General features: G+C 38.2%; 1 protein-coding gene across 2 annotated transcripts; it reads left to right on the top strand.

Moving 5' to 3' along the window:
* Positions 1-9: 9 nt before the first annotated feature.
* On the top strand, positions 10-8,202 carry fam72a (family with sequence similarity 72 member A). Of its 2 annotated transcripts, XM_061786427.1 has the most exons (5): positions 10-83; positions 1,270-1,353; positions 1,526-1,603; positions 2,270-2,394; positions 5,621-8,202. In XM_061786427.1, the coding sequence occupies exons 2-5, from the start codon at positions 1,289-1,291 to the stop codon at positions 5,713-5,715; spliced, it is 363 nt and encodes a 120-aa protein (XP_061642411.1). In that variant the 5' UTR covers positions 10-83; positions 1,270-1,288; the 3' UTR covers positions 5,716-8,202. The 2 variants fall into 2 exon arrangements, with proteins under 2 accessions (XP_061642411.1, XP_061642410.1); XM_061786426.1 differs by lacking the exon at positions 10-83 and having other exon boundaries at positions 129-1,353.
* Positions 8,203-12,241: the final 4,039 nt, after the last annotated feature.

Here is a 12,241-nt window from a genome sequence, read left to right as displayed (position 1 = left end):
GAGAGGAGGAACCGGCGGAGGGGCTGGCTGTTGGTCGGTCGACCCCACTGCGCAGGACACACACAAGGATCCACGCATTCACGGTGCTCTTTTTTTGAGGCACTTCAAATAGCATAAAAGAACACTTATCTAGTACTAATATTTTAGATTGTTATTGTTAGTTTAAGCGGACACGTGTCAAGTTGTCGTGCTGAATGCAACGTGGACTTAATTTGACTTATTTCATGACTGTCACGTTAAAAAAAAAAAAAAGACTTCAGAATCGGGGCCATGTGACCGTTTATGTGCGACGACCTAATATATTTTACTGTGTTGCATTCGAACTAAAATGGAAACGTTTCCTGACAGCTAGCTAAAATCGGAAGTAGTTACCAACTCGACCAAGTTAGAACTGTTGCCCCAAATGAAAACGACCGTTTAGACATGTGCCTTATGCCACTACTTGGTTTGAACTTTGATTACAATTTTACTACATCAGTATCTAAAGAGTCAACTGAGACGTTTCGTACTTAAGATCAGGGCAAAACTTTTTACACCGACAATTTGTCAACCCCGCCTAATTTTATAGAACACAAACGACGGTTTCGATACTGCGATTGGCTCTCAACAGCCTAAATGACTTGAATGAAACCAATCATCGTCGGAGACAGCAGGAAATGGGCCGCACCAAGGGGGACGTAATCCAATTAAAGTCAGGCTTTGCGATAAACCTGACCAATCGTGTGAGTCATTGCGGTGTACGTCCAATCAGAGCTAAACCTGGGCTCTTTCAAAGATTGTTTCAGGAAGTGGTTTTAAATACCAGGAAGTTGTAAACAAAGCTTGACAGCTATTCAGTTAGCTGTTAACTACAGCGGTACGGACTCCGAACTGCTCGTGTAAACAATCGTGTTACTCGCCGTTTCTAGGTGTCTTTTAATCATTTCGCCCACCGTCTTCTTCGTGTGACGTTAAAATACTAATCCGGAATATTTTTTTCCCCCCATCGTGTACTGTGTTGAAAATGATACAGTTGGCTGGGTTTTCTCGACGACGTAAACTAGACTCACTGTCGCTGTAAAGTGCTTTTTAAAGGCACTCCCGTCATCCGTGTAAACGCAGAGAAATCGGACCACGTCAGTTTTGAGATTTTTCTTTCTGTGGCGTTTGCAACATCAAGGCGGCGTGAAACGCTAACGCCCCACACCAAAGCAGGACGACAATGTCGACGTCAAACGCTAATTTCAAAAACAAGTGTGTCGCCCAAGTTAACTGCATCTTTTGTGACAGCGTGCTCTGTACGAGAGGCATGAAAGCAGTGCTTCTTGCAGACACCGAGGTTGAGCTGTTTTCTACTGATATACCTCCAAACAGGTAAGTGCTAATTAAGTTAGCGCTGTTGCTAGCTTTTGTTTACATATCGTTGCCAAAACAAGGGGTCCCTGAAAATAGCTACCAGGTATTCACTACAACTACGAGTATAATCGATAGACTTATATTTTATGGGTGCCTAACCTATCAACAATGTTTTGTTCACTCGACCCAGAACTGTTGACTTTGTGGCCGGCTGCTACTCTACTGAAAGCTGCAAGTGCAAATTGAGAGACATTGCATGTCTCAAGTGGTAGGTAAAGCTTTTTTCTTTTTCTTACAGCTTTTATTTAAATGATATCAGTAAGCAGCAAAGACAGCAGGTACTAAAGTTTAGTATTTTGTTGCTCCTTTGAATGTTGTCTTGTTTTAATGACTGATTTAATTATTTCAAAATAAAAACTTTTGACACCACAATTTATGAGGGAATTTAAGAATTCTGGTCTGGCGTGTAGTTTGCAGGGGGGTGGAATTACTGTATCATGCGGAGAGGTGTTTATAATGTTATGTCTCGCTCACAAACCTAAATAAGCTAACCAAAAATAAAATGGAAACACTGGAGGACAGCTCTGCATCGTACTTATAGTTATAATTAAATATTGTAAAAAAAATGATCTATTGTATTGGATCTGATTGGATTGTGAAGGTTTTCTGACAATGGTGATTGTTTACAGCATATACTTTTTAAAACTTTTACAGTATAATTGTCTGTTTACTGAGTGTTGAACAGAGAGTGTAGTTAAATGACAAAGCACTTGTCACTGTCTTTTGTGTGCCATTCCTTTGTTGTTTTTCCATGAAGGTTGCAGACAAACATGTTTTGCAGCTGATTGTGGAGTTAGCACTTTTCAGTTGCGCTTTTTCAGTTGTGCTCATTGTAAAGTGCTGACTCATGCTTCTGCTTTGTTTTCCATCCCAGTGGCAATGTAGTGGGCTATCATGTTGTGGCTCCCTGTAAACCCTGCCTGCTCTCCTGTAACAACGGACACTTCTGGATGTTCAACAGTGACGCTGTTTCCACTCTCAACAGATTGGATGCAACAGGTCTGTCTGAACAGTATGGGTGGAATAGAATGTCAATGTACAAAAGTTGTGATGCACTGTATTATCAATGCACAAAAGTCAATTCTTGATATTTTAATGAAAGGACATACTTTTTTTCCCCTCAATTCAAAACAGTTCGCAGGTGTCTCAACAACATGCTGGACAAGCTTTTGTCAAAATACATCGAGACAAGAACTATACACAACTTTACTACTTTTTTTGTGTTGCTGTACTTTGCCCGTTTTGAGGGGGTGGTCCTGTCTTAGAAAAGGGAGCCAGCCCTCACAGCACCCCATATACTGCTAGGCCAGTGGCTGTCAAGTGGCACCTCCTGTTATTTTCCTGATGATAAAAAATTAGGCATCCTACAGATGGGAGGAAATACAGTATGGTTTACATATTTCCATCCATCCACCCATTTTCTATAGACCTTTTCAACATGATGTCACACATACTTCTGGGTGGCAAAAGCTTTTACTGGTGGCACCAGTTGTACACAATCCCTTCTTACATGTTATTTGACCAAGGCAGAGCAATTGAGGAAACAAGCTTCATGACTTAAATGATGGTTTTAGGCTTCTTCTCGACTGGCGTAATTTGAATGTGTGAAGTGACAGTTGAAAAGAAGACATCGTGTGAGGTAAATTGTTTTGAATGGAAATGGAACACTGGCCATAATTTCATTTTTAACAGGTATAGACCTGGTGGAAATTCATAAATAGTTAACAATCATTGAGGGACTGGCTAATTGCTTTTCTGTTGCTCAGATTAATGGCACAGACCAGCTCTTTTGATGGTGAATTGGATGGCGACATTAGCTAGCAGGCTAGCCTTTATGTATTGCAAAATTACTCAAAGAGAAGCCAACTAAATATTTAATACATAGCTGTGAGAATATGCCTTCCACAAACCCAGTGATAGAGGTTTGGTTCTCAGTCTGTCCTTTGACAAGTGATTACTACGCCATCAGGCAGTCTTGCAATCTTGAATATTTATGACATCCTCTCGATTAATCCTGGTCACCTTAAAATTCCGCTGGCTTAATTAAAGTTTTTGTTTTGTTTCGTTCTAAGGAAATTTAAAATAAGAAAACTTTTGGTGTATATATTTGGGCGTGACACCTAATTTTTTCAATTCATTTGAGCTGGAGTCAGTCACTTTTTTGCCATTTGGAAGTATACTAGTGCCTGTTGTTTACCAACATTATATGCAGTGCTTTTCCTCATTTGGGTCACTAGTGGGCAAGAGCCATCCATCCATCCATTTTCCATCCCGCTTGTTCTCACGAGGGTCGCGGGCGCGCGGGGGAACACCCTGCCTATTGTTGTCGATATGTGCCCATCGCAGGGCACATATAGACAACCATTCCCACTCACATTAACATTTACGAACAATATAGAGCCTTCAATTAACCTACTATGCATGTTTTGGGGATGCCGGAAGAAACCGGACTACCTGGAGAAACGGGGGAACGGTGGAGAACATGCATTTGAACCCGGGTCCTCAGAACTGTGAGGCAGATGTGCTAACCAGTCGGTGAGAGCCAATCCCAGCTAAATTTGTACGAGAGGCGGGGCACACCGTGGAGTGGTCCCCACCCAGTTCCAGGGCACATATAGACAAACGACTATTTACAAGTACAGACAATTTAAGAAAACCCATGCTAGGATGCGGAGAACATGCAAACTCCACACAGGACAGCCACACCCAAGATTCAAATCTGAAGTTTAAGAACTATGAGGCAGATGTGCTAACCACTAGACCACCTCATATTTACATGATTTTATAATTTTTCAAGGGTTCACCTAATTTTGTAAATCTAATTATGGTTGACATATACATGGTTGTTTAAAGATCTTTGTGTGTTTTTTTTTTCTTTTTTTTCCCAGCAGTAACACATGCTGTGTCATAGCTACTATCATGTTAATATCGTAGACACAATGTGATAGTTTGATAATTTTGTTTTACTGGTGAAAAATAACAAAGTACAAATACTTCGCAACCGTACTAAAGTCCATTTTTTATGGTATCATTAGTATTTATTTTTTCTGATGATTTCTTTCTTCCTACAGTTGAAATGTGATCTGTATTTTCTAATTTCTATTGCTTCCTTTGATAAAATAGTCTATACTTTTTTCAACCTGCGGATGACAACACCATGTAAAAAAGACGTAATTAGAGAGCAAGAGGTGTATATATATATTTTTTTTCTGTTATTAGCTGTTTAAACATTCAGGTGCTCCTGCTGGACCTTTTGTCAGTTTAGTCTTGATTATCCTGTCAACACAGGCAGCACGGTGGATGACTTGTTTGCACATCTGCCTCACAGTTCTAATGACCCGGGTTCAAATGCATGCTCTCCCCCTGTGCCTGCGTGGGTTTTCTCTGGGTAGTCCAGTTTCCTCCGGGATCCCCAAAACATGCATGGTAGGTTAATTGAAGGGTCTAAATTGCTCATAGATGTGAATGTGAGTGGGAATGGTTGTCTGTATGTGCCCTGTGATTGGCTGGTGACCAGTTCAGGGTGTACGCCGCCTCTCGCCCAGAGTCAGCTTAGATGGGGGCCAGCGCACCCGCGACCCACGTGAGGATAATCGGTACGAAAAATGGATGGATGAATTTAGCTTACAGCAAAACTGTACAGTGATTTTTATTTTTTTATTTTATATAGTATGAGTACTATGCAAGTGAGTGAGAGAACCTTTAGTGTGTGCAGTTATTAAAACTGGTATCATATACAGGGTGATTGAAAAGTAACTCCCAATTTTAAAATACTTATAATTTATTCATATGTTATTATATTTTTCTCCTTTTCTTGTGTATGTTCCATGATGTATGGGAATTAAATCTATATTCTTGTATCTCTTTTCAGTTTAAAATTCCAAACCAAATTTTCAAACCTTTCTTGTTACATTTCTTGTAAGAATTATGGTTCAGAAATGAATTCCAAGTACTTAAAAATAGGGAGTTACTATTCACCCTGTATATTTGACAGTAAAAGTTCATTTTTATTTTTGTGGTTTTTGTACATTTTAGCGTATGTTTACCTGTTGTTTTTTTTTATTTTTTTTTATTTTTTTTTTTTTTTTTTTTTTACACACATTTAACTGTACTTCTACTTAGTTCCAACTAGTGTGAGTACTACTGCCTCCTTTGTGTATCAGGAGTTCTCTCTCCTGTTAGAAACAGTGGTTTGTAACACCGGACAACTCCTCCACGTATGCAGGTCTCAATCTGCTCCTGTGGGGAGATCTGCCCGAGCTGGACGACAGTGAGAACGAGGAACCAGAAAGCCTGTCAGAGAAGGAGTGCATCAGGTAAAGATGGACATGGATTACTGGAGAGGCTTTGCAGCAGCCAACAGTTGGGAGGTGGAACTGCATCAGTCGGAGACAGGGGAGGCCTTTAACTGTAATTTAACTCTTAATCACATAGGAATAAAAGATGCTGCTTTGTTCAGGCTCAAACGAGACCAGTGTGTGCCTCAAGCCACGCCCCGATCAGTGATGTCAGAGCAGGTGTTTGGCCTTAGACAGCTGGTGGAACACCTGCTCTGACACACGGGGGGATTAGTCGGGTCTGAAGGACGGCACGCTCCAAAGGTTGAATCCCCAGAATACAGCACAGTGGTGGTGCTTGTCTGTATAAGACACGCACTCCCCCTTTTTAAAAATGTTTAAATTCCAACTGCACCAGTAAATCACCTGTTATATGAGTACTGTTCCCCTCGTTTCTTGTGGGTGTCAATAATTAGCATTTCAAAGAAGACTACGATGCAAATAACAAAGCAACACACATCTCTTAAGAAGTCAGTATTCTGTCTAAAAGCAGGCTTAATTCAGTGTTGGATTACTCTTTAACCCTTTGCCATGCCTATCATATCACTGCCACTGTTTAAAGACAAGAGAGACATTGTTACACATCTGTTATCCCCCTGAAGAAAATAACTTGTGTTGTGTAAATTGAGATAATGAGTAAAAAGATGAAATTAAGATATGTCCATCACTAGCCTCTGCTCTCAAGCTAAAGGTGCACTCTTAATAACAATTTCAACCGCTCATTAAATCATATACGGTGCTTACATTAAGCCTGGCTTTCTGACATGATTACACCAAACCTACTGTAGTGAGTATCTACTTTTAACAGGTCGAGTGTGGCACTGCGACTGAACCAGTGTGTTTCTTTGAATGAAAAAATAGCATAGTTGCTTTAAAGGGCATTCGATGCATGGGTTACAGAAAGTGATATTGTAGAGTATGTGTGATCCATTGATATATGCAAGCATATATGCCCCAAGTGTTACTGGATGTGTAATGCTGTGACACTGCCTGAACTATTTAGCACATATGAAACAGGCCTAATCTTTGTTTTGATTGTTTTTGTTTTGTTTTGTGTGAAGCAGCATCACTGTAGCACCTTAAAAGTGGACAATTAAAAAAAAAAAAAAATCACACAAGAAAAAAACCCGAATTATTGGTTTCCATCGGATCAAAGTACTTTGGCGATCATAAAACAGTGGAATCTCGAGGTCAAATCGCAGGAAGATGGATTTCATAACAGGATTTCTCATAGGAAGTATTGAGGGAAATAATCTGTTCCAGTGTCAAACTGTCACCAGGCAAGTAACATTTGAACATTCTCAACAATCACACAAGTTTATTACCGTAAACTCATTCACTGCCATTGATGGCTTTTGAAGTCCATGTTACTTGGGAGGGCTGGGAGTGAATGGGTTAATACCGGAACCAGCCAAACTATCACCATCATAGAACCATTGACTTTACAGAACATGTTTTATGTAACGTTTTAATATTTTATTTTGTAAAAAGTTGATGCTGTGCTATTAATATATTAAACCAATAAATTACTCTAAACCAATAATGAGTAAAGGGGTGTAATAAATTTGGCTCGTACATCTTTTTAACATACGTGTATAAAGAATTTATTGCTAATGTTAATGTGTTGAAGAAAAAACACTCTACCTTTGAAAACAAGTGACGTAGCAGGTAGCCAGTCGTCGGCTGGACGTCTGAGTCATTTTTATCTCCGAGATTGTGCGACCATTGTGGTGTTTACATTTTGAGGTTTAGCCGTAATTTGATTTAATAATGGGATATACTTTGGGCTCGGTAGATCTGTGCTGTAGTTTCAGCAGTGTTGAACACTTTGTGATATAACTGCACCCAAAGTATTCTGCCGTTCTCCCTGATACCATGCTAAAGTTAGCATTCTTTGTGTCCTCTGCCTGTATTGAAGCAAACAAGATTTTTGCTGTAGTCTGCAGTGTGTCTTCGTGTGTGTGTGTGTGTGTGTGTGTGTGTGCGCGTGTGTCTGCGTGTGTGCAGAGTGGCAAGGCAAACTCGTCCTACAACTGACATTCTACACTCTACACAACAAATAATGTCATTGAAGTAAACTGCTAGAACTGTTATTTATTAAGGCCTCAGGCCAAATACTTACAACCACACGCTTCCTTTTTGTTTACAATTTTTGTTTACAAATGCATTGGTTTGTAATGTGCATTTTAATGTATTTTATATTTCATTTCTGATGTTTTGTTTTAAAGGGTTGGATTTATGTATAGTTTTACCTCAAAAAGGTATCACTTATGAGCTTCCTCTGGCTGGGACAATAATCACATGATAATCAAAAAAAATAATAATTAAATGTTTATGAGGTGAATAACTTTAACTTGCCCTGCCGAAAATGTATATTTTGGAATTGCACTGAAACTGCCTTGGTAGTTTGGAAAACTGATTGTTGTTTTGTATGCTTGTTAATTTAATAATAAACTTTTTTTTAAAAATACCTCTGACGTGTATTTAATCAATTTGAAATTTTGGCAAAATAGAAATACAGTGGAGGGAATAATCATTTGATCACTCACTGATTTTGTAAATTCACTCATTGACAAAGACGAGCAGTCTATAATTTGAATGTTGTTAAGAACTGGATTGACTACTGAGTAGCATGAATGTACTTTCTGTATTGTCCTGCTTCCTGGTGTTTTAATAAATGCTCTACTAACCTCTAGTGGATAAAATGTAGAATTACATACATTGCGACTTCAATCGCCAACCTCAATAAAATAAAATGATGGACCAGAATGGAAAATGAGATCACATTGTTTGATCCCAATAATGCGATTTCTAAAGCACATTATGTTTACCATTTAACTATTGTTAATCATAATGTTGATACATTTTATCAAACAAAGTCTTAGAAGGTTAATTGAAGACTCTAAATTGCCCGTAGTTGTGAATGTGAGTGCGAATGGTTGTGTGTTTCTATGTGCCCTGCGATTGGCTGGCAACCGGTTCAGGGTGTACCCTGCCTCTTGCCTGAAGATAGCTGGGATAGGCTCTTGCACGCCCGCGACCCTTGTGAGGATAAGCAGCTCAGAAAATGGATGGATGAAAGTCTTAGATCTTTTCACACGAATTGCATTAATATCTCATAGTCCACACCGTCTGTTTTGTCACCTTATGGCACTATGAAGTGCCACCCATAACAAGTTAACAGACCATGATAACTGCCAAAATAATAGTAATATGAAGTGTAAATGTATTTTTGACTACGTTTCATCTGGATCCCCCCCCCCCCCCCCCCCCCCCCACCATTTAACCTCAGCTCAAGTCAGTCTGTATAAATGAACATACGTTTTTTACATGATCACATCGTTAATATGGGTTATTGTTGTCTATTGGCGACTTTGATGTGATAACCTTCAGTGGAAAAAAAAATTTTTTTTAAGGGTTTTTTATTTTTGTTTTTTTTACATTATCCGATTGATGACGTTTAAGCTTCAGGAACTTGTATTGGTAGAGCTCAATCACTGAAAAATTAATAACGGTAATGGACTTTACTTTCTGTAATAGAATTTCTACCCTGCAAACAATGTGGAACCTAAAAGGATTTCTTTTCATTCAAATTAGCCATTGCTGTGTGAATCAGGCCCTGCGATTGGTTGGCGACCAGTTCAGGGTGTACCCCGCCTCCCGCCCGAAGATAGCTGGGATTGGCTCAGCAGACCACGACCCACGTGAGGAGAAGCGGTAAAGAAAATGGATGTGTGAATCTGCAAATTTTAGTCATCGGTTCACACACACACACACACACACGCACACACAGAAAACTTACTGTAGTACAAACTAAATATGGAAACAATATATATTATAAAAAGTAATACTACAAATCAAGTTTGTTTTTTATGTAGTTTACTTTCATCCTAATTTAGTTTAAAAGATTGACATTTAAGAGTAGGACATACAGGTTAAGATACTAAAATTCACAAAGTTTACACTCCACTTTTACACTCCAAATTCCCTCCAAAAGAGTGACGTTTCAATGAAAAATGTGGATTCATGGGAGCTTGTTTTTTCCTTTTTGTTTTTTTGAGAGGGGAAAACTACCAAAGTGACAGAGTGAAATGCAAAATTGGGGACACAATAAGTTGTATATATATATAATAAAATAATTAATTAAATGTAACCAATAATAACGATTAATCGCTATCATTTAAAGGGACATCTGGGCCCTAATTAATTGTTACTTAAAAAGTACATTACAGGCATTATGTTCATGCAGGAAGACCACGCTCTATAATATAATGTTTGCCTAATAGTCATTTTATTTACTTTGAGTAAAATATTTTATATATTTATATATTTTCATGAGTGCGGAAAAGGCACCAACAGCAAGGATCTACCCTCAAAAAAAGTGACGCTAGATGGCGCAGTTGTAACATGAATGTAAAGCAACTGCGGTTTTGCAGGAGTGGAAGGAGATCCAGATTATAAACCTGTGTGTAAAAATAGTAAAATCGACATTTTAATAACTGTAAATACAACATCTACAATGTAACAACATTTAAATGAGTATTATATATTTAATAATTGTATTTAATATGTTCCACAAACGTGTTTGTATTTTTTATTAATATTTCACAAAGTATCAAAACATCTTGTTTATCTAAAAATCATCTAAAGTTTATTGTTACTTTTACTATATTTTTGTCAGTATCGATATTATAAATGTAATTATGTACTACTTCCTTATTGGCATAGAACGTGGATGGCCATCAAATTGAAGGTCACCTTGACCATCATAGAGAAGAGAATATTTCATACAAGAAACAAGGAGGTTCATAAAAACTATGCAGTCTGTCATTGCCATCTCCTGATAATAGACCTAAAAGGGCTAATGTCTTCCATTGCCTGATTATACATATTAATGACACCTCAAGAATTCATCACAAAAATCTTTTTACAATGGGTGAGGAGGGCAAATGGTAATAAACGGCTGGATTTATTCCCTATCGGGACACATTTCATCAGGGAGACATATTTTAAATAATGTATCCAAATGATTTTCATGTGGATTATGAACACTTTCAATGAAACGCGAGTAGGTAGAGTGTTGTGGAAACCGAATCGTGCAGGTGTTGTACGGTGCAGGTTCTGTGCCTACTCGTCCATGCAGCACTCCACTGTGAGACCAGCTGCACTGGGCTTTTGTTGCTCAAGTACTCAAGATCACACAAAAGAAAACTTCAAACACGCTTCTTCTTTTTTTATTGTTCTGTTCTTGTGGGCAAGCTGATTACAGCAAGGGATAAAAGTTGTTCCTATACAGTAAACTAATGTGGAGAATCAGAGAGCTCTAATTAAGTCATGGGGGAACCAGAGGGAGCCGACATGGATGTGTTCCCCAAAGCCCAGACCGACGGAGGAGGGAGGAGGGGATTGGTTCAGTAGGAACTTCATAGGCCAACAGTAGTCGGCATCAAACGTGGTTGTTGTCAGCTGAAGGTCCAGCTGAGGTATGAACTGTTGCATGCGTACACACACAAGGGAGCAATTCCAATGAGCTTGTCTCCCCCCCCCCCCAACCTAAAGCCTTTATAGTTACTCCAGATGCAAACACTGTGCTGTGTATCAAAAAGGCCCTATCCACTTGCCTTTCACTCTAGTTGTTTAATGTTAAGACAGACAATTTAAATGATTTTAGTTTTTAAAAGATGTTTTTTTCAATTCAATTTCAATTGACAAAAAATATGAATTTGTTTTGATACAGTTAATTAAAACAAACTTAATTTTGCTGGTCAGGCCTAAAAATATTTATTTTATTCTTCCACATTCTCTTAAGTGGAATAATTACTTTGATTAGTTTTTAAAACATTTCTAGTGTTGTTGTTGTTTTTTTTAAATATACATATCCTGTTAGCTTTCAGTAATTTACATTGCATTTGGTACGTACACCTGCACAATAAAATTATATTCAATATACAAGCTGTATTATACAGTTCTGCCTGTTTACTAAGATTATAATCATCAGTTTTGTGCACATCCCTGTCAATGAGGTATTTATTTAACAATAGATGTTTATTTTTCTTGTTGTAGTTTGCATTTGTGTACAAGTGCAATTCATCATACTGAGGATAATATTTTGTTTAACTGCCTAACTACATGAGAGGGTAAAAATTGTTCCATCCCTCAATATGATGCAGTATAGGAGTACATCACTTAACAGTACACTGAGCTCAATATAAAAGCAGTTTTGTTAGAAAACCTTAAGTTTATATTCCGAATCCATATTTTCTGTAGCATACTATGCTACAAAATACCCCCGCAAATGAGGACCAGTGATTGCAAATGAGATCCATTCTTGTCATGTAATGTTGCAATGTGGGTGAAAAAATTACATGACATTAAAAAAATTCATTTCACAAGAATTAAACAACATGAGTCTAATCATCAAAATTCAGAAAATTCTTCCTTGTCATTTGGTTATTACTAGAGTTAGAGTTCTGGTATTAGATATCATTAGACTGTCTTACTTCATGATG

The sequence above is a fragment of the Phyllopteryx taeniolatus genome, chromosome 9, assembly GCF_024500385.1.
Source record: "Phyllopteryx taeniolatus isolate TA_2022b chromosome 9, UOR_Ptae_1.2, whole genome shotgun sequence".
Classification (NCBI taxonomy): Eukaryota; Metazoa; Chordata; class Actinopteri; order Syngnathiformes; family Syngnathidae; genus Phyllopteryx; species Phyllopteryx taeniolatus.
Note: the sequence above shows the minus strand (reverse complement) of the source record. Positions and strands in the feature narration are given on the sequence as shown.

What these genes read in the sequence shown, in the direction of transcription:
- fam72a (XM_061786426.1), top strand. Translation starts at nt 1,202, where the DNA reads ATGTCGACGTCAAACGCTAATTTCAAAAACAAGTGTGTCGCCCAAGTT. An exon ending in ACTGATATACCTCCAAACAG is followed by an intron (nt 1,354 to 1,525) that starts GTAAGTGCTAAT and finishes CACTCGACCCAG; the next exon opens with AACTGTTGACTTTGTGGCCG. An exon ending in GACATTGCATGTCTCAAGTG is followed by an intron (nt 1,604 to 2,269) that starts GTAGGTAAAGCT and finishes TTTCCATCCCAG; the next exon opens with TGGCAATGTAGTGGGCTATC.